We start from the raw sequence: 22,150 nt of genomic DNA on the forward strand, positions 1-22,150 counted from the left end.
AAACTGAATGAACCAAGCACCGTACCTCTTGATGAATTCCTGGGCGTCCTGAGATAATCTATTGTGAATCCCTCCTTGCAACGTCCTTGTGATGTTCATCGTGAAGGTATCATTGACTAACTTGTAGTTTTTCCCTGGCGGATGATGCAAGTAGGTATAGGATTCACAAGCTCTGACCTCGTCGGGTCCTCTTCCAATCACTCCTCTGTGAGGTAGTCCTGCGTACTCAACACTCCTGATCAAAGCATAGATGACGTATGAACTCATGTGGAAGGACTTAGTAGCCCTGAGTCTCCTCAACTGTACGTCTAAGCAATGGCTAATTATCCTAGCCCAATGTATTGTACCCTTTCCTTGGACAATCACCTGGATGAAGTAAAACATCCACTTCTCAAAATAGAAGGCATGAGGTGCTCCTGTAACTCTGTTGAGCATAGTAATCAAATCTCTGTACTCCTCCTGGAAATCAATCCTGTGCGGTGTGTTCGGTACCTTGCTTAGACGAGGACGACTCTTAAGTAGCCAGTTCTTATTGATTATGCTTAAGCAAGCATCTGGATCATCATCGTACACTGATCTGGCTCCTTCAATGCTCTTGTATATTATGTCCCTGTGCTCTGGAAGATGGAAAGCTTCACTTATAGCTTCCTCTGAAAGGTACGCCAAAGTGTTTCCCTCATTGGACACAATTGTCCTGGACTGTGGATTGTAGTGACGGGCACACTCGATCATCAACTCGTGGCACTGAATAGCTGGAGGAAAACCGGCCGCCTTGATGATGCCACTCTCTATTATTCTCCGGGCGACAGGTGATGGCTTGCCAATGTAAGGGACCTCTCGAAACTTCTTCGTGCTAAAGTTCCCCAAGTTTGTATCTCCAATGTTGCTCCACTTCGACACGATCTTGGTCTCCACTTCTTCGGTCTTCTGATCTTCTTTCATGAGAGCCGAGCGGCTGGTGGATGCTCCCGTCTTCGGAGTCGCCATACCTACACAACATTTCATTATAAGAACTTGATTTTGCAATAAATAACATAGATTAGAGAGATAAAGTTTTTAGGAAACCTCATGATAAGTCTCTAGAGTTATCATTTCCTAAAAACAAAAGATTGAGCAATGAAATTCAAAATTCAAAACTTCAAAACTTAAAATATGACGATGAATGAATAAAGCAATAAAATCAAATCGCCATACCTCAATAGAGAGCTAGCTCTAGAATGCAAAAAGACAAAAGATCGCTTAGGCAAAATTGATGTATATAAATGATCTTCAAAGTTATCTCCTCAAAAGATCAACTTCGCCACCTTTGGATTGAACGTGATCTTCAAGTTCGCCTTTGATGTGGTCTTCAACTCTTGGCAAATTCACTCAAATGAAGTATCGCACCACCTTTGATGTATTAGCGCCACCTTTGGTTTGAATGGAATTCGCACCCCTTCAAGCACACTTCGCACTATCTTCTTTCTCCTTAATTCGCATGTAGAGGGATAAAAATAATGATGTGAAAATAATAGTTTTCACCCCCCTATATATAGCGCTTGCACCTCAATTCATCCCTTAGGCCGACTTGATAAAATATAGCAATTTTGAACGATTTTTAAATGATTTTTAATTAAATAACAAGGCCGACCTCCATATATGAGCGCTCAAATTCGATTTTTTATTAATTAATTAATTATTAAATGCCTTTCGTTTTAATTTATAAATTTCGATTTTTAAATAAAGGCAAAATAATTAATAAATGATCAACGCCATATTAAATGCTAATTTAAATAGGATTTTCAAATTTATCGAACTTAGCATTTAAGGAAAATTTGAAATGTTTATTTGGCGCCAAAATTATGAAAATGAAAGGGACGTACCTCATCGCCCTGGTCCCTTGGAGAGGGACAGGAGCGATTCATGATTTTTGTCTTGATTCTTGCAACTTCAACGTTCATCTCCTTCCTTTCCATGTTCAATATCGATCATTTTGATGGGTCCTTCGAATTTGATTGCCTTGCATGTGCGCATAAGTGCCTTTGGGTGTTCATCGCCCTGGTCCTTGTCCAAAGGACAGGAGCGATCTCCATGTTTTCACGTAGACCTTGCATTTTTGATCTTCGATCCTTCATTGTAGAGCGAATAACTTCATTGCTTGCTTCTTCTACGCTTGTTCCATTTGTTTTCATGAAGTTGTTCGGACATTTTAGAGGATCATCGCCCTTGTCCCTTGGAGAGGGACAGGAGCGATCCATGTCTTTCTCTTTAATCTTAGCAACTTTAAACTTCGATCTTTGTTGTGATGTCTTCCAAACGCCGTCCTTTACCTTGTCCATCCTTGCCTTGCCTCAACTTTGAAGGAATATGAGTGTTTTTGATGGGATCGCTTTGGTCCTTGTCCAAAGGACAGGAGCGATATGAGCTCTTTAGCATGTTTGACGATGTTTGGACGTTCAAGACTCTTGCACGTGATCTTCAAACGATGTCTCGAACCTTGTATGATCTTGTGGAGTATTTGACTTGGCATGAACTCGAAACAAAACGAAGAGTCCAAGGCAAATCGCCCTGGTCCCTTGGAGAGGGACAGGAGCGATATGGTCCATACGTTCATTTTGGTGATTATTTTACGTTTGAAATCTTCATGCATCACCTCCCTATCATACCATGGACCCTCTAAGATCTTGCAAAATCTTGACCTTACGTAAATCTTGCATGAAGTGGCCAATATACCTAATATCGCTCTGGTCCCTTCCTGAGGGACAGGAGCGAACTTCATCATTTTAAGCTTATTCTTGTTTATTTCAACTTGCAATCATCTTCATTACGTGAAATGATGTCCTTTCGACCCTCTTGGTTGCTCGAAACTTGTTTGTCCTTTGAATTTTATGCCATTATGGAGATATCGCTCTGGGCCCTTCCTGAGGGACAGGAGCGATCTGGGTCTTAGAGTGTAAATCTCTTCATTGTGATGACCTTTAAGTGCTTGTGCTCGATGAAGATGTCTTGAAATGTCTTTGCCACCCTTTGTCTTGACTTGGATCGGTTTTAAACTTGAGTGAGAAGCAACATAACCACTGTATCGCCCTGGTCCCTTGGAGAGGGACAGGAGCGATCCATCTCTTGTGGCCTTCATTTCATTTTGTCAGGTTCCAAATTTATATTCAACGGATTCGTCATGCTCCACTCCATTCATCCATGCCTTGATATCGTCTGCAACTCGGCAAGAAAATTAATTATAACAAAAATCGCTCTGGTCCCTTCCTGAGGGACAGGAGCGAACTGGACATTTTGGGACCCTTGTGGACGTTTAAAAATCTTCAATTCGTATTCAATGAGTTCATCTCACGTTCTTCCTTGCCTTTGGACGTAAACTTGTCTTGATTTTTGCCTGGATTTTGCCCAATGAAGGACATCGCTCTAGTCCTTGGGAGAGGGACAGGAGCTATAAGGTACTTCGCCCTGGTCCCTTGGAGAGGGACAGGAGCGAACTTTGCATTCTGGACCATTCTCCTTTGTGATAGCACTTCAAATTATATTCATTTGGTAAAGCATCTTCCTTTGGACCTCTTCAAATCATCAAGTCAACGAAATCTTGCAAGGACAAGGCAAAATTTGATTTGTAGCTCCGGTCCTTCACTGAGGGACAGGAGCGATTTTTCTCCTAGAGGCGTTTCGGTGGTCATGAAAATCTTCAATTTATATTCAATGGAAAGATCTCGCCGTTCTCCATCACTTCCAATTTGAAATTCGTCTTGACTCTGCAGGAATAGTGAAATATTTGAAAATGAGCTCCCGTCCTTCACTGAGGGACAGGAGCGATTTTGCTCCTACAGGCCAAAATAACATGATTTTTCACATTTTAACACTTCACAAGGCAAAAACAAATCATTTCCAATGCCCAGGACCAAAAATCAAAAAGGTCAAAATTTAGTCAAAATATTCAATCGGACAAAAATTCACACTTCACTCTCAACACTTAGACAAATTTAAGCTCTGCATCAACATTCCAATTGAACATTAAACCATTCTGGCGAATTCATTGCATTCAAAATTTGCATCCTAGAAAAGGAAGCTCAAAAGCTCTCAAAAAAAAACGACTGGATTTTGGCCTGAAAAGACAAAAATAAAAACCCTAAGGCTTGACCCTAAATCCAGACAACTAACCGACTAACAAAATCCTAAAAAACGAAGCAAAAGGCGAGCAAAAAGAGGGGGTCCCCATTTGCGATGGGGCGATGTGTGAAATGGTCACAACAGGTCCCCACCTTGAAAGCATGCTACGAGATTAGGTTGCCAAGACATGTGCTCCTCATGGGGTCCAAAACCTCACTAAGGGGTTTTTTTTTTTTCTTTTTTCTGAAGTTAGCCATGTCCAAGCTATTTTTCAGCATAACTGTTGGTATGTTTGGTTGTCTCTTTTGGTTTTTCAACCTTGGACTCGAAACTTCTTATTCTCAGACGATAAAAAGCTGTGTGTGCCTGCCTAGCTTGAATTCCCTAGTCTCCCTTTGCCATGTTGCCATTTTCTTCCTTGCCATTGCTTCTTGGCTGAGGAAGATTTTTTGTGTTGAGTTAGACTGTTTTTACCATGCTCAACTTCAAAAATGGGTTTGTGTAGGAGTGGATTTATTTTGAGACCTCAAGGGATCGATAGATATTTAGATTGGCAGCCTTCACCATTCTCAGTGAGTGCTCAATCGGAACTTGTCAAACACTTGTTTTGGTGCCAGTCATTGGACCATAAAATTAAGGATTGCCTGCTGGCTGCTCCTAGGATTAAGACCTCCCCATGGGTTCTTGACCCTGTGTATGCTCTTGAGGCTTCTAAACTAGTGGAGAAATGGACTATGGTGACTCACAAGGGGAAGAATGCCTCATCTAGTAGTGTACAAAGCAAACCCTAGGTGTTTGTTGTGCAACTACAACAAGCTGGTTCAGACCCTTCTTCGAAGGGAAAGGAAAGTGTTATTCCCACCACCCTTGATACTCAACGTTTCCAATTGCTTCATGAGGGATGTGATGATGGTGAGAGATATTCCCAAATTGCGTCATCTTATCTGATTCGATCACTTTCACTTATCCTTCTTCATACTTGGGAATTCACTTTATGATGTGTCTCACCTTTCAACCTTGGAATCCTTCACCTTGACTGCTCTTGACCTTGATCATTGTATTGATATAGGAATATCTCCATGGTGTACTAATCTTGAATCTTGGATTTCCGAAGGAAATTAAGATAATTGCAATGTTTCCTCACGTTGAAACATTTGAACTTACCACCTCCTGTATTTTATATTGAAAGTTCGAGGCATAAGTGTGATCTGTTTTACTTCTTGAAGTCTTGACATCCTCAGGTTGCCATGATACAATGAAAGCTTGGAATGCAATGTGCTCCTCATGTTGCAATGCTAACCTTGAATGCTTTGATTCTTCTCCTTGTGTTGATGTGATGAAAGCCTTGAATGTGATCAGTTCCTCATATGAAATATCCCCAAATAGGGGTGCTAAAAAAAATATAAAAAATTCTGCAAACCAGGGCAAAACTGACAAAAGAAAATACCTATACAAACTAGGGCACAAATCTGGAAATTTATTTGCATGTAAATATGTTTATTTCAAACCCAGAATTCTGATCAGATTTCAGATCTGATTTGTGCAGCTAAAAATATAGATATTAGATTATTTCTGAGCTTAGGAAAATACAATAAAAACCCTCATTACTGCCCAGAATTTTCAGAAATGAAATACATTGAATTTCCTTCAACTTTTGAGGAAAAAGTAGAGATAAATATGCAGATTTCAATACCAAAATACCTCAGAGTGGTTCAGAATGATTTCCAAACCCTAGCCGACCCTCAAAGTGGCTCTAGGCTCCCCAAAATGGTCAATGCTGGGTCTTTTTTATGTGCTCCTCAGTAGCTGTCCACAAAGTACTCAGAAATTGATGGTTTGCAGCTGTAGATGATTCCAGATCTGAGTCTTCAGCACTGAGTTTGTCCTCCAATTTGGTCTCCAACCCGATCTATACTTGCAGCTCTGAATGATAGTGAGCTAGGGCTTCACAAACCTGAGGTTATTCTGCCAAAACACACTCTTCTGCCTAGGGTGAACCCATGTGTCACACCAAAAACAGGGATACTCAAGGTTTTAACTCCTCAAGCCAAGTTGCTGTAGCAATACTCAGAATAATTCATCACATAATGCCCTCAAAAATTGAAAAATAAATTGAATGAATGATTCAATAATCGGATAATGTATTCAACAATATACAAGTGTATATATAGAGATTACAAGATGACATTCTAAATTAAGAACAAGTCGTTTAAAGTGAACTACTAAAAAGCTAAACGCTAAATAAAGCTTAAAAGCTAATTAACTAAAAAGCTAAATGACCATTAAACAAGGAACTAAATATAGGTGATTAAAATATAATCAAATATTCTAATAAAAATGAGCCCTTAGGGTGATTTATAACAACTTCTAAAAAGATGAATCGATCTCCACCCTTGATAGTCCATCTCTTAATCCAAGGCTCCAAAATAAAAACCTAAAATGTGCACCAATTAGAACTCTTGAAGCTGGGACCCACCTTGGCTTTTGTCACATGTTTTAATTAAGTCACTTAAGTACATAAAAGAGGGGACAACTTAAGTCCCTTGGTTAGGCATCACTTAAAATTGCCTAAAAAGACGTGCCCAAATTAAAATAACTTAAATTCACTTAAAATAACCTAAGTTCACTTAAGTTGCATCAAAAGACGTGCACTCAACTTAAAATTAGAAATTACAACAAGCCAAGGATTCCATATTTTACCCAATGACGCTTTATGTCCTCTTCCTCTTGGGTAATCCAAGGAAAGGACAGCCAAACTGTTGTTAAGCATTTTGATTTGAGTTGGGGACATTACAGTCAGACCTGCTCCTCCAAATGATTTGCTTGTGCTTGAACTATGCTGGGCGCATTATCTGTGTTGCTGTTACAGTGTTCAGCATCATCATTAAGCCTTACCATCTTCTCTTCCCTTCCTCTTTCATACCTACAAAACAAACAGGTACTGCATCAAACATTTGTGAAAATAATAAACTTTCTCTCAGACCTCCATTTCTCATTTGAAGTGATGAATATTATAATCTCTCTTGAGGTCTGATAATTTTACTGTTTAGGTGTGGTTCCATATTTTTACCCTATAGACTGATAAAATTCGCTTTTGAAGTTGCAAGGGGATGATGAATTATCTCAGGTCTGCGCCTTCAATTATCTGCCTTAAATCAAATTGGATTGATGTTCAAATGAATGAATGATTCAATCCTCTCTCTCTATATGCTTCTTTACCCTTAAATTGACTTTACCTCCTCCAGCCGACTTGAACACTTATTTGTTTGGAATTAAATTAATTGAATGTCCAAATAGGTTGGCTGGCATCAAGCTTCTTTTATTTTGCCTTTTAAACTTTGTATTTCTTCCTTAACGAGGCCAACTTAGGCCTCTTTTCCCCTTGGGCAGGTTTAAGGATGCCTTAGGGATAAGTTGCCAGCGCATTTTGGTAATGCCGAGGATAATGTTTAGGCACTGATTAAAAATTCAAATGGACAGATTTGAAGTCGGCCTTAGGTGATTAGCCTTTTCCTTGTGCAACATCAGGTCGGCTCGGTTAGAGAATCATCACATGAACATGTATAAATAAGAGTCAAGTTCTCCCCTCCAAAATGCAATTTCACCTGATTATTCATTTATTTTGCTCTGGATATCAGAATTAGGCTTGCATCTTCAGGTCTGAGCGAATTTTAATATGCAATAGGACTGACTTTTCAGGTCTGATGCGAATTCCTGATTTGCATTCTAATGTCTTCCCACTTTAAAGTTGTGCATTTTGTGGAGGTGTGGGATTTTTCTGGTTGTGAATTTTTGCAAGCCAAGGACAAGTGTTGCTTTCCATCTTCAAGTCACGGATTTAGGAGGCCCAAGGATAAAATCATGAATTGCATCATACTTCTTCTCATTTTCCTTCCATTCCTCAATTGTTCCTCACCTTCATTCCTTAATCACTTCTCACCCTTCTTTCCTTAACTTGCTTCACTTAGGCATTCATTTGGTCAAACATGGGATATTTCTCTTATCTCCACAGGGTTGTGGATTTGAGCAAGTCAAGGACAAGTGTTGATCTTCCACCCTCAAGTCGTGGATTTGAGAGAGTCATGGATAAAATTATTGCATTCCACCTCAAAGTCATGGATTTTTGCTAGGCGTGGAAAACAGGAGGTCGTGGATTTTTTGACCTCATGGAAAAACTCTATCTCCTCTCCTCCATTCATGGATTAAGTTGATCATACCAGCCTTTTCTTGCCTTCCTCATTAAAGGTACTTTGTTTGCCAATTTTGAAATCTCAAAGGTGGATTTGATTAGTGCAACATTCACTCAACATCACCCTCTTAGCTTGGGCATGGATTCCTTGAGGTTATGGATTTTGCTTGGGCGTGGATTCCTTGAGGTCACTTCCTCTCGAACCCATTGATTTCGCCAAGTGAAAAAGTTGTTGCAAGGTTGATTGAAGGTGATCTTCTCATTAATTAAGCCATTCTAAGCATTAACTCACCAATCTTATGTATCGCCCAACCCTTGGAAAGTTGATCATCTCATCAATTCGCTAAAGTCGTGGATTTGGGCAACTCAAGCACTAGTTGGAGATATCATCCCAAGGTCATGGATTTTGGCTAGGCGTGGACAAACTTGGCACATCATTACAAAGTCATGGATTTCCTCTAGGCGTGGATTTGCCAAGGTCGTGGATTTTGTTCACTTATGGATAAAGTTGATCATCTCCAAGAAGGTCGTGGGTTTTTTGATTAATCATGAAAAAATTCAACTCTTTGCAAGAATTGCATGGATCTTGATGAGTTATAGAGCTTTACTCATACTTTCCTTGACTTTTCCTTTGTTCTCGTGTATCCTTCTTGGAGAGAGGTTTTATCGTGAGTTGCACTCGTGCTCTTTCTCATTCCATCATTCAATCTTGACTTCCTTTCATTCATTCCCATGTCACTTCTTGTCCTCTACTCTCCTGACCTTCATCTATCATTCCTTTTTGATAACACCTCATATACATTTCACTAATTTACTAAGTCAAATGGAGCTAGGGATTTTCAATTTTACCTAGGGTTTATCCATCTAATCTTTGATTAGGTCTTAAGAAAGGGGGTGATGTTTGGCCAAGGACTCATCCTTGGATTTCCTCCTAGAGGAAATCCAAGGAGTCTTGCCACTTCTAGCTTATCTCTCTGGTTCACTTGACATTGTCATACTCTTGACATCATTCCACAACTTGATCATATTTAAGCAACCTTGACAACACCTAAGCAACCCTTTGACAACTTATACTTATGACAACTTTTGGGGCAATTGTGGGCAGCTTAAGATTTCATGATTTTCAACCATGGAATTGGTTGATTGCCCCTTGTCATTCATTCAAGAGAGGTTATTAGCAGATTTGCTTGAGGATTATTCTCTAAACTTCTATTCTCATCATTGAACTTCAAAACTCAACCCAGTCACTGGCAACGTGTGAATGGTATCCTCTTAGAGGCTAAGAGTCTAGAAACTGTTGCTAGAGACCTAAACACTACTCAAGAAGCAAAAAGTGGGGGTCCCCATTTGCAATGGGGCGATGTGTGAAAATGTCACAACACGTCGCCTAGGCCCTAGGCTCTTCATCGCCACTCTAGTAGTAGGAATGGTTTGACTAGACACAACTTTGCCTCACCTCCTCCAAGGGGTGCCACTTCTAGGTGGCCTTCGAGTGGAGTGAGGCCATCGATTGGTAGAGATTGTGTTTGGTTTGCCAGATTCTTCTAAGTGGTTCCCTTGGCCGGCCTTGGCGATTTCTCCGACGCCGAATGAAGATAGAGATAAGAAGGATGAAGAAGATAAAAGTGATGAAGGGTGGTCTATTCTCGATGTCACCCCAAACATGTTGATGTGTGGGGTAAACTAGATTGACTGGGACCCCTCGCCTCCCCCTACTAGTGTTGCCATCACCACTTAGTGTTTTTTATGTTGTTATTGCTAGCTTTTTGGGCTATGCCTGTGTAAGCTCTAGGGTGTGATCTTGTACCCACTCGTCCTTTTTTTGTGAATATGTGTAATTTTAAATGTTAATAGATTTGATACACTTATTCATAAATAAAAAATATTGTTCTTTTGTAATTATTATTTTTTGATTGATTAATTGAGGGTATTGATGAACCTTGGCTGGAATTTGGGCGTTAATCAAGTCGATTAATTGCGGGACTGCAAATGGGACACCTGTTGTGACGTTTTCACACATCGCCCCATTGCAAATGGGGACCCCCCTTCTTTTTAGGCCTTCCCGGTTTTTTGGCTTGCGTTTTTGTGGTCTTTTTGCAGCAGTCTCATCAGTCTCTCTGCTTTGCAAGTGTTTGGGGGTCATATTGATCAAGTCTGCTCTTCGTTTGGGCGAGTTTTATGAAGTCGAGGGCCTGTTTTGTTCCTTTTCAAGGTTTCTGCCTTTTGTCCTTGATTTTAGGGGTTTCTGTTAGGGTTTTGAAGAAACTAAGCATGCAGTTGGAATCGGGACCTTTCAAGGAACCTCCTAGTAAAATTTGAGCCAAAACGGAGCAACTTTCTATTTTTAGAAAGTTCCTATTTTTTAGGGATTATACTGAGTCCCAGATTGGTCTAGTTTTGCCAAAAATCAAACTTACTATTTTTAGTAAGTTTCTATTTTTAGTAAGTGCTTCTGACCTATTTTGCCCAAACCTTGACATTTTGAAACACTTACCATTTGGGAAAATCTATTTTTGGCAGGATCTTCACAGGAAAACACTGAAAGCTGAATATCTCTGAAGATTGAACGTTCCTAAAGACCATTTCTAAATCCGGAAAAGTCAGAAGGCAGACAAGTTGGATAAAAAATGGTTAAGTTTGGAACTCTTATTCCAGAAGAGGAAAGCATGCAAAATCAACCAAGTCCATAAATTCATATCAATCCACCAATGTCATCCTGATCCGAAAATGGCCTGAAATTTGACTAAGTTTGGAAATTTGGAAGATCTTCCAAATCCAGAATTTGCATTATGATTCCTATGGACCTGAAACCACTCTCAAACATCCTGACAATATATATGAAATATAACTTAAAGTATAAGTGGCATCTTCAATATGTCTTTTTCGCATCTTCAATATGTCTTCAATATGTCTTTTTCGCATCTTCAATATGTCTTTTTCTTTTCTTATACTTAAATGTTATATTTCATATATATATCCTGACGAAGAGCCTGAAATGATGGAAAAATCCATGAATCCATGAACATGGTGAAAATGCGCCCAAGACTGGGCTGGGGCGCTAATTTCAAAAATGCATTCACAAGTGGAAAAATCCACTAGTCCATGGACAGGGCCCAAATGCGCCCAAGACTGGATTGGGGCGCTAATTTCAAAAATGCATTCACAAGTGGAAAAATCCACTAGTCCATGGACAGGGCCAAAATGCGCCCAAGATTGGGCTAGGGTGCTGAATTCAAGAAGGCATTCACAAGAGGGAAATCCATGAATCCTTGGCATGGTGAAAATTTCACCCAAGCTAAAAATTGAAATTTTGCCTAAGGCACGAAATCCAAGGAGTCAAGGAGGAATAAAAAGCAGAATTCCCCTTGGGCCAATTTTCGATTATCCTATTTTTAGACACCAAATCCCGACCAAATGTGGAAAATTTTATAGATTCAGAATTGGGGTGAAATTCTGTTAGGGTTTCAAGAAGACCCGAAGCAAATATGAACTAACAATTATATGCAGATTTAAATACAAAAGATAAAGAAATAAAACAGGACACGGATAACACAAAGATTTAACGTGGTTCACCCAGAATGGGTTACGTCCACCATACACAGCTGTCCAATCTTTCTTATTATCCAGCAAAAACAATACATCAACCTTACAATGCCTTAAGCATCCCAGTCGCTTATAACATGCGTTTTTAGGGCAACAAACAAAGTCGGCCTTTTTAGGGTTTTATTACAATGTCGGTTTTCATCAATGAAAAACGGCAAATTTTTTTTTCGGGGGAACCCCTGCTTTTCTTGCAACCCCCCCCGAACCCCTGCCCGGGGCCCAGTCCAGCCCAGCCCCGGACCCCGGCGAGGATATGTGCTGAGTGTACAGTACTTTACTGATCAGTCGCCACATTTCAACAATCTCCCACTTGGAGACCGATACTACACGACACCACTGTACATGCAACATCCGCTGGATAAAACACTAGGACTTGACTGATATAAATTCCACAATTATCAATCAAGAAGACCAACATAAACTGATGAAGAAATCAGCTTCTCCTGTGGAACTGCCTTTGTGAACATATCGGCAGGATTCTCACTTGTGTGAATCTTCTCAAGCCGTAACTGACCCTCCTCCAAAATAGTCCAGATGAAGTGGTACCTGAGCTGAATGTGCTTTGTCCTTGAATGAAAAGTAGAGTTCTTTGCAAGATGAATGGCACTCTGGCTATCAGTATACAATGGGCTATCTTCTTGTGTCTGACCCAATTCCTTTAGAAAACATTGCAACCAAATCATCTCCTTGCTGGCTTCTGTAGCAGCAACATACTCAGCTTCAGTGGTTGAAAGTGCAACAACCTTTTGCAGCCTAGAAATCCAACTGACTGCAGTTCCCCCTATAGTAAAAACATACCCTGTAGTACTCCTCCGTGAATCAATATCACCCGCCAGATCAGAGTCAACAAATCCACTCAGAGCAGCATTAGATCCTTTGAAACATAATGCCTTCGTAGTAGTTCCTTTCAAATACCGAAGAATCCATTTCACAGTATTCCAATGTTCCATACCCGGATTACTCATAAACCTGCTCACAACTCCCACTGCATGTGCAATAGCTGGCCTTGTGCATACCATTGCATACATCAGACTGCCAACAGCTGATGAATACGGGATGTTAGACATTTTATTAACCTCTTCCTGTGCCTTTGGGCACATCTCCTTAGTCAATTTGAAATGACTAGCCAAAGGTGTACTAACTGCTTTTGCATCCTGCATGTTAAATCTTTTCAACACCTTCTTTATATACTCACTTTGGGACAAATTCAAGGTTCTATTTTTCCTGTCCCGTGTAATTCTCATACCGAGAATTTGCTTAGCTCCACCCTAATCCTTCATAGCAAATGACCTGGCTAATTTCTGTTTAAGATCATTTATATGTTGCATGTTAGACCCAGCAACAAGCATGTCATCAACATAAAGCAACAGGATAATATAACTACCATTATCAAATCTCTTAAAATATACACAATGATCAGAATGACATCTATGATAACCGTGTTCAGCCATGAAACTATCAAATTTTAAATACCATTGTCGGGGTGCTTGCTTTAGGCCATACAGACTTTTCTTCAACCTGCACACCAAGTTCTCCTTACCTTTGACCTCATATCCCTGTGGTTGCAACATGTAAATTTCCTCCTCCAAATCTCCATAGAGAAAAGCTGTTTTGACATCTAAATGTTCAAGATGTAAATCATCTGCAGCCACAAGACTAAGTACAGTTCTAATTGAAGTCATTTTTACAACTGGAGAAAATATTTCATCATAATCTATACCCTTTTTCTATGCAAAACCTTTTACCACAAGTCTGGCCTTATATCTTTTCTGACCTCCTTCCTCCTCCTTCAGCCGATAAACCCATTTGTTAGGCAAGGCTCGTTTTTCTGCAGGTAAAGGGACTAAGTCCCAAGTCTTATTTTTCATCAAGGAGTCCATCTCCTCTTTCATGCCTAGCTCCCACTATTGTTTGGTATCTACCTGCATTGCTTCTTCATATTCTTCTGGTTCACCAGAATCCGTTAATAAAATAGAATACAAAGAAGGAGAAAATCTTTCAGGGGGTCTACTTGTCTTCGTAGAACGTCTAACACTTGAAGGAGTTTGTGGGACAATCTGTTGTTGCTGAGCATCAGGTACCTGTGGCATTTCATTTTCAGGAATCTCATCCAACACCACATATTCTTGTTTGCCCTGTTCATGCTTCTTTTCCTGCATCTGTTCTTTATACATAACCTTCTCATTAAATATAACATCTCTACTTCTAATTATTTTCTTATTTTCAAAATCCCATAACCGATAGCCATATTCATCTATCCCATATTCAATGAAGGTACATTTCTGAGATTTAGCATCAAGCTTGGTTCTGTTTTCTTTATCAACATGGACAAATTCGCAACCAAAAGTTTTTAGAAAAGAATAATTTACCTTTTTACCAGTCCATGCCTCCTCTGGAATACCACCATCCAAAGGGGTTGAAGGTCCTCTATTTATCAAATAGACAGCAGTATGTACAGCATCTGCCCAAAAATGTAAGGGCAATCCAGCATGCAATCTCATGCTCCTCGCACGTTCCATGATAGTCCTATTCATTCTCTCTGACACACCATTTTCCTGTGGAGTTCCTGGAACTGTCTTCTGCTTTCGAATCCCATTTAAGGAACAATAATCTTCAAATGTTTTGCTGCAATACTCACTTCCATTATCCGATCTGAGACACTTCAACTTTTTTCCTGTCTCATTCTCAACCAAAGCTTTTCATTTCTTAAAAGTTTCAAAAACATCTGATTTTTGTTTTAGGAAATATACCCATGTTTTTTCTGGTTGAGTCATCAATAAAAATAACATAATAACAAGAGCCACCAAGAGATGATACCTGAGCCGGTCCCCATACATCTGAATGTACAAGCTCTAACTTCTCACTCTTCTTCTCTTTCCCAACCTTGAGAAATCTGACTCTTTTCTGTTTACCATAAACACAGTTTTCACATAACTCTAAATCAATCTTCTTTAGTCCTGGCAATAGATTTTTGGAGTGAAGGATTTTCATCCCTTTCTCACTCATGTGCCCAAGCCTATGGTGCCACATTATTGAATCTGTTCTTGCAACATTTATTGTTGTTGTCCCTGCAGTAACTTTATTTGTAGCAGCTAAAGTAGAGTAAGTGTTACCAGTACACAGATATAATGTGCCTACCTTCGCACCTTTAGCTACTACTAATGATCCTTTAGTGACCTTCCACATACTGTCTGAGAAGGTAACTATGCAACCTTCACTACCTAGTTGCCCTGTAGAAATTAAATTTCTTCTTAAATTAGGAACATGTCTTACCTCCTGCAGAAACCAGTCATTACCATTCTGCAACTTGATCTTTATCTTTCCTTTTCCAACAATTTGACAGGGCTCATCATCACCCAAATATACCTGTCCAAAATCACCTTGAACATAATCTAGAAAATATTTTCTATGGGGTGTAGCATGAAATGAAGCCCCAGAATCTATTACTCAAGAATCATTAACATTATCCAAACATAAGATTAAAGCATCTTGTAAAGTATTACTTGCAATATTAGCTTCCTTACTATCATTTTCATTTAGATGACCAGGCTTTCCGCAGTACCAGCAATCTTTCTTTCCTCTAGATTGAGAGCGTCCTTTCTTTGACTTCCCTCGTGACTTCTCATTCCCAGGGCCTTTTCCTCTTTGCTTTGATCTTCCTCTGTTCTCCACATTCAAAACACTACCTGATGATGTTGAAGTCTCACCTGTGCTTTTCCTTAGCATTTCCTTGCTTAGGATAACACCAACAATATCATCAAATACCAAAGTATTTTTACCAGAGACAGAGTTACTTACAGCCATAACCAAGCTATTCTAGCTTTCTGGCAAAGAACATAAAATCAAGAGAGCCCTAACCTCTTCTGCAAAGGTAATTTTTACCGAAGACAATTGACTAGTAATTGTATTAAATTCATTTAAGTGCTCCGCTACAGATCCTCCCTCACTCATTTTCAAATTAAACAAACGCTTCATAAGAAATACCTTATTCGAAGCTGAGGGTTTCTCATACAACTTAGCCAATGTTGCCATCAAATCTACAGTCGTTTTTGCTTCTGTTATATTGAATGCTATAGACGACGCAAGGCACAATCGAATGGATCCCAGTGCCTTTCTATCTAAAATGTCCCACTCTTCATCTGATATTGTGGTTGGTTTCTTTGCCTTTCCTTCCAATGGCCGCCACAAATCCTTTTGATAGAGGTAATCCTCCATCTGCATTTTCCATAACTGATAATTCTGGCTGTTAAACTTTTCGACCTTGAATTTGGAATCCTCCATTGTTCCCACTCAAATCTGAAAGTCCTGCCAATTTACTGAAAACCTCGCTCTGATACCAATTGTTAGGGTTTCAAGCAGATCTGAAGCAAATATGAACTAACAATTATATGCAGATTTAAATACAAAAGATAAAGAAATAAAACAGGACACAGATAACACAAAGATTTAACGTGGTTCACCCAGAATGGGTTACGTCCACCATACACAGCCGTCGAATCTCTCTTATTATCCAGCAAAAACAGTACATCAACCTTACAATGCTTTAAGCATCCCAGTCGCTTATAACATGCGTTTTTAGGGCAACAAACAAAGTCGGCCTTTTTAGGGTTTTATTACAATGTCGGTTTTCATCAACAAAAAACTGCAAAATAATTTTTCTTGAGGGCTGCCGCCCCCGAACCCCTGCCCGGGGCCCAGCCCGGCCCCGAACCCCGGAGAGGATACGTGCTAAGTGTACAGTACTTTACTGATCAGTCGCCACATTTCAACAAATTCTTCATCCAATGAACCTGGCTCCTAAATTTTAGGAGGATCCCTAAAAAATAGGGATGTTGAAAAAGAGACATGGACAATTCACGAAGTAATGGAAATTCCTTTCTTCAGAACATAATTCCAGGAAAGGTAAAAAATTGACTAAGTGTTGGAAATTCATTCCTTCATGACAGAGTTCCTGAAAAACATGAAAATTTGGTTAAGTGTTGGAAATTCCTTCCTTCACGACAGAATTCCAGGAAAGATGAAAATTTGGCTAAGTATTGGAATCAGGGATGAACTGAACAAGAAATTTCCCCTCCAGGGAAAAATTTGAAAAATCCATTCTCGGGCATCAAATCACATCCAAATTTCAAAAGTTTTACAGATTTGGATTTGTAGGAGAATTTTCTCTCTCCTGGACCGTGGAACCCTAATTTGGAAATTTTCCTAAAAAACAGGAAATGTGCAAAATTGATGAAAAACCTTCTTCAAACAAGGAAAGTTGAGGAGACTTAAAGAAAATTCTTCCTGAATCGAATTTTCCCTCTCCAACAATTCCAGATGTGCAAGATCGGATATACGACGACAGAGTCCATTTGCATGGCGAGGATCTATTGAACGCATGGCAGTATGGTGGTGCATTCATTGCCGGAATATTTGACCAAATGGCAACCTGGTCATTGCATGTTGAATTTATGGCAGATTCCTTTTGCATGCAGCCGCCGCATGTGGAAATGATGGAGCATTTATGACATAATGGGGTGATTTTTGCATGGATGAATATTCAATGCATGTTGGGCGAATTTGAAGGAGGTGGTGCATTTAATGCGCAGTGGATGCTATTTTGGGTACTTTTGAATTAATTGTATATGGGCATGATGGGTTATTAATTGGAGATTCCCACCTTGTTGCATCTTGAGTGGAGAATCTTTTAGGGAAAACGATGCACACGTAAGGACCCTTGGATTACCAGCAATCACATCAGCCAACTGAGTCACGTCCACGCATTGAAGGAACTTTGGAGTCGATTGTTTGAACTTCTTGCAATCTTAGCATGCAATCGTACTTTGATCAAGAGAGAGTGAAGTGACTGTTAGGCAACTTTATTCTGTGTTAGACATTGTCCTAAAAAACACGTCAACAACACCCATCCTTGAAAGTGGAGATCTAAAGTTAAATCTATGAGCATAATGACCTAGTAAGATCATAAAGCTTGCGAGCACATCAACCATGTAAAAGCTTGAACTTGGGTGGGTGTTTAAACAACCCAATACCTTAACCATTGCAATATGGCCTTAATGATAGTTCTTTTATAATTATTTATAACTTTTTCTTTTTGATTGGTGACAAGGAATTTTTCGCTTGGCACATAACTAGGTGAGACCACAAATGGGGGATCTCATCCATGGCATTAACACAACAACAACAATCTAGACCTGCGAGAATGGTAGCCTAGCAGGGACAAAAAGCTCATGAGCACACCAGCCCAGCAAGGTTCAGGCATGAGCATGAATACCTGTGATACTACCGGCATGAATGCCACAACAATTCACAATCCGGGAGCACATTGGATCAGCAAGGGCACATGCCTGCGGTCATGGTAGTCCAGCAGGGATTCGAACCTTGGTGGCAATATCAATGATGCCACAACTTAACCATCACACTGCGGGATGAACTCCCCATAATTATTAATAACAATTATTTTAATAGAAAATTCTATCTATTTTCATCCAAGAGGTTAACTACTTTGTGTTCTCCCCTCTTTTTGAAAGGAAACAAGACTTTTCTTATGCTAATTCAATGAAAGAAGCAATGCAAATAAATTCAGATCTACACAATATTTAATAGAGAAATAACATACAACACAAGTTATACCATAGGAAAACCCTTATAGAAAAATCTAGCCTCCAAATCACACTATGTTTTAATCAACAATAACATGATTACAATACATTAAAAGTTTCGATACACTCAATAGGAGATATAAGAGATCTTCAACATTGTGTTTGAAATCAATTTGGTAGCATTACCATGCTCTGCAATTACCATACAAACTCCACCCCGAACATCTATTAGAAAGGCCAAGACAATCCAAAACCATAGGCCAAACCAAGGGAACTGATTTGGGCTCTCAAATTGGTCTCCTCAAATCCTGATACCCATCATGATGAGTCCACCTTTGGGAATAGCATGTAACTCCTAAGGTCAAATATTCTGCCAACCAAACTTGGGCACTCCAATTTGGTCTATTCAAACCTCTTATAAGATTCTCTCACACATGCTACTATTAGCTGATTAAAGGTGCTCCACCTAGCTCACTATGTAACTCCTTTTACATGTTCTTTCATGCTCTCACATGTGTCACATATTCTATTACGCATCTTACAATGTCATTATGCTTGCACACATCTTACATGACATAGATACTCTCTGACATGTTATAATACAAATGCCAAGTGGGGTAGTGTATCATTTATGGCATCTCAAGATTCCTCCCAAGTGTAGCGGCCTTTTCCATGAGGGCCCAAATATTACAACATATATTAAATGAATACAATGTTACATGGATTTGCAAGGTGTGCAAAACCTAATTGTAGCACTTTTTTCTTTAGCTTCCATGTCTTCTTTTGCATCTCTTTTTAAGGGCCATTTCTACAATCCTGTTATCATTTACTTTTATCCCAATGATCAATCAAGAGTGTGATATGAAATGTTGATGTAAACAAAAAATTACAGTTTTTGCCAGAAGCTCTAATTTATAATGTAATGGAATGTGAAAGCATTCAGTATATTATTGATTTTTATCCAGGTTTAGATTCAACAGTTCTATGGAACAGTTTAATCAGTTTGGAGACATTCAAAAACTAAAACAATAGCCTTTTCTGTTGCATTTCATAGGTGCTGCTATGAAGCCTTCGGTGAAAATTGCTCCTAGACGCTCACCTTCAACTTTAGTGCGGCAGAGAACAGATAAATCTTTTGGACAGACAGGCCACAGAAGTCGAGCTTCTGTGTGTGCTCAATACAAGTAAGGCCTTTTTGGTTTCTGTATGTTGGATTTTTCATCTTGTTTTCATACCAAAATTTATCTTCATAACTTCATATATCATGATGATTCTAAGGATATTAGCTGCTATAGTCTTCTTGATAATAATTAATTCAAGTAGGACATGCCAAATAGAAGAAAGTGGCATTACTTTATACACATTAGAATCAAAGTGAAATGCTGCTCATTGAGACTTATGTATCCGAGTCATATACTAGTTAATTTGAAACAATTTCACTGTTGGGTTTACATTTGGCATATTTGGGGAATAATTACATTTGTTAAATTTTTAATTACGTTATGCATATTTGAGAGTACGTTAATATTTTTAACTTCAACAGCAAATAAAGACTCAAAGTAGCTATTGAGCTTGTGTCAAGTTTTATGTTCTTTTATTTATTTTATAAAATCTACCAAGCAAATCGAACTGAAGTTGACAGAAAACTGGAAATTGTCATCTTGTACATTTATAAATGTGCCAAAAGAAATTAACATTTGTGTACTGAATGATTATAATCATCTCCACATTCCTTTATTTCTGAGTCTGGAAATGCAAATATTTGTGTGGTGTTTTTTCTTGAATTAAATAACTAGAAACAGCAATAGACAAAACCAGGAAAGGATTGAAATTTTTGAACAAACGAAAGAGAATGATGCATGGACCATACTTTTGGCCTGAGGGTTTGTCTAACATTTTTGTTGATGTTTTTTCTTACAACTTTGTTCAAGTATAGCTATCATAGATTTTTTGTTGTTGAACATTTGATGTGATTCACTGTTGTAGACATTTATATGTTTGTAAATGTTTTTTAATGCTATCTGCATGGGCTTGGCCTTATCCAACCAGCACATATTACCATCATTGTAATGTATTTAACCTATACTTGTGAAGAGTGTAAAGTTGGAATCTGATAGTGCTTATTTCTTATGATTTATTCTACCAACCTTCACCATTCACCCTGACATCATCAAGTAGATATGTTGAAATTTTTATAGATCTCTAATTTTTTGAAGTTTTAGATATCTTTAATTGTCAGCTTAGATGCCATGACCAGGGAGGTACATCTTTTCTCAAATTCATCCAGAACTTGCAGCTGGCCTCGTCTGTTGTGGTATGCCACACCTTCAGTTGGATGTGGTAGTTTTTCAGATTCAGCATCTAATATTTGATTTTGTACATTTTAAAGCATATAACATATCTCATAGGCATTTGAACATGGTTTGCCATTATGAAACTCTTGACGATTTTTTTGTTTTAGCTCATTCCATTTATTGACAAGTCCATCCAATATTTTTGCAGATGGATTTTTCTTGCAACTTTCTTCAAGTCCAGTTATCATGGATATTTTTTTTAAGACTTGATAAGATCTGGCTTTTTTTTTTTATAAATATTTTGTATGCGTTCTGCACATGCTCGGCCTTATCCAAACCATGCACAGGCTCACCATTGTAATCATATTGTACATGCCAATAGTAGTGTAAAGTGGTGCTGATTTCCTATGATCACTCATTCAAATCTATGACATCCACCATTGATATCACAAAGTAGATGTATATGGTTTTTTAAATAAATTTATTCTTTTATTGAGCTTATGAGATTTGAAATATTCTTTTGAATAACTTCTCTCTCTATAGTGAAGAAATGCATCAACCCCTGCCAAAAAAACGTATAATAGATCTTTCTAGAATTTCCTAGATTAAGTTCTAGATGGTCGTCTTGTGGGTCTTATATTGTATTTTTCAATTAAGAAAGAAACAATAAAATTATATTTATTAATACATATGATCAATGTAGGTCAATGGGACTTGGAAGAACAATTGAGAGAAAGAAAATGAGGGTAAGAAAAGAAGTTTCAAAAAAAGCTACTTGATAGGAGCTAAACTACCATGAGCACAACATTAAAAGATTCTAGCTAATAAGGGCACCAGGTGTGGTTGATGAATGCCATGAGAAAGGTGTAAAAGATGTCCAATTTACATTCAATATGCAAGTTATATTCTATTATCTAATTCTATGATTACCTTAATGTATATATCTGAATATCTTCTTATTTGTGGCAGGTGAGAGGAGCATTTTATATTTTCTATGTCCTATCTCACGAATGCCACTTGCTATAAGTATACGACAAACAAGGCACGGTCAAGCAATGCCTTGATCGGTCATGACCGATCAAGACATTGCTTGATCGTGTCTTATTGTTAACACTAATAAACTGCATGTTACGTAGATGTTAATCGGTGTGGAGTATAACCGATGATTATCGGTATTTACCAAGCGCTGCCACCGGATAGTATATTGATGGCTGTCAATGCTAACAGCCGATAGTTATCGGTGTGTTAGCCTTGACAACCGATAACTATCGGTGTAGACTAACACACCGATAACTATCGGTGAATAACATAATACTAACCGATAACTATGCATTCGATACATATACTATGTGCACCCCGATATAATATGC

General features: G+C 38.7%; 1 protein-coding gene across 1 annotated transcript in view; it reads left to right on the plus strand.

The window, feature by feature from the left end:
* Positions 1-22,150, plus strand: part of LOC131037023 (uncharacterized) — a 93,424-nt gene that overhangs the window by 9,349 nt on the left and 61,925 nt on the right. The window contains exon 2 of the mRNA XM_057969059.2: positions 19,541-19,670. Within this exon, the coding sequence (XP_057825042.2) occupies positions 19,541-19,670 (130 nt within the window). The remainder of the gene's footprint in view (positions 1-19,540; positions 19,671-22,150) is intronic.

This window comes from Cryptomeria japonica, chromosome 8 (assembly GCF_030272615.1).
Source record: "Cryptomeria japonica chromosome 8, Sugi_1.0, whole genome shotgun sequence".
NCBI classification, from domain to species: Eukaryota; Viridiplantae; Streptophyta; class Pinopsida; order Cupressales; family Cupressaceae; genus Cryptomeria; species Cryptomeria japonica.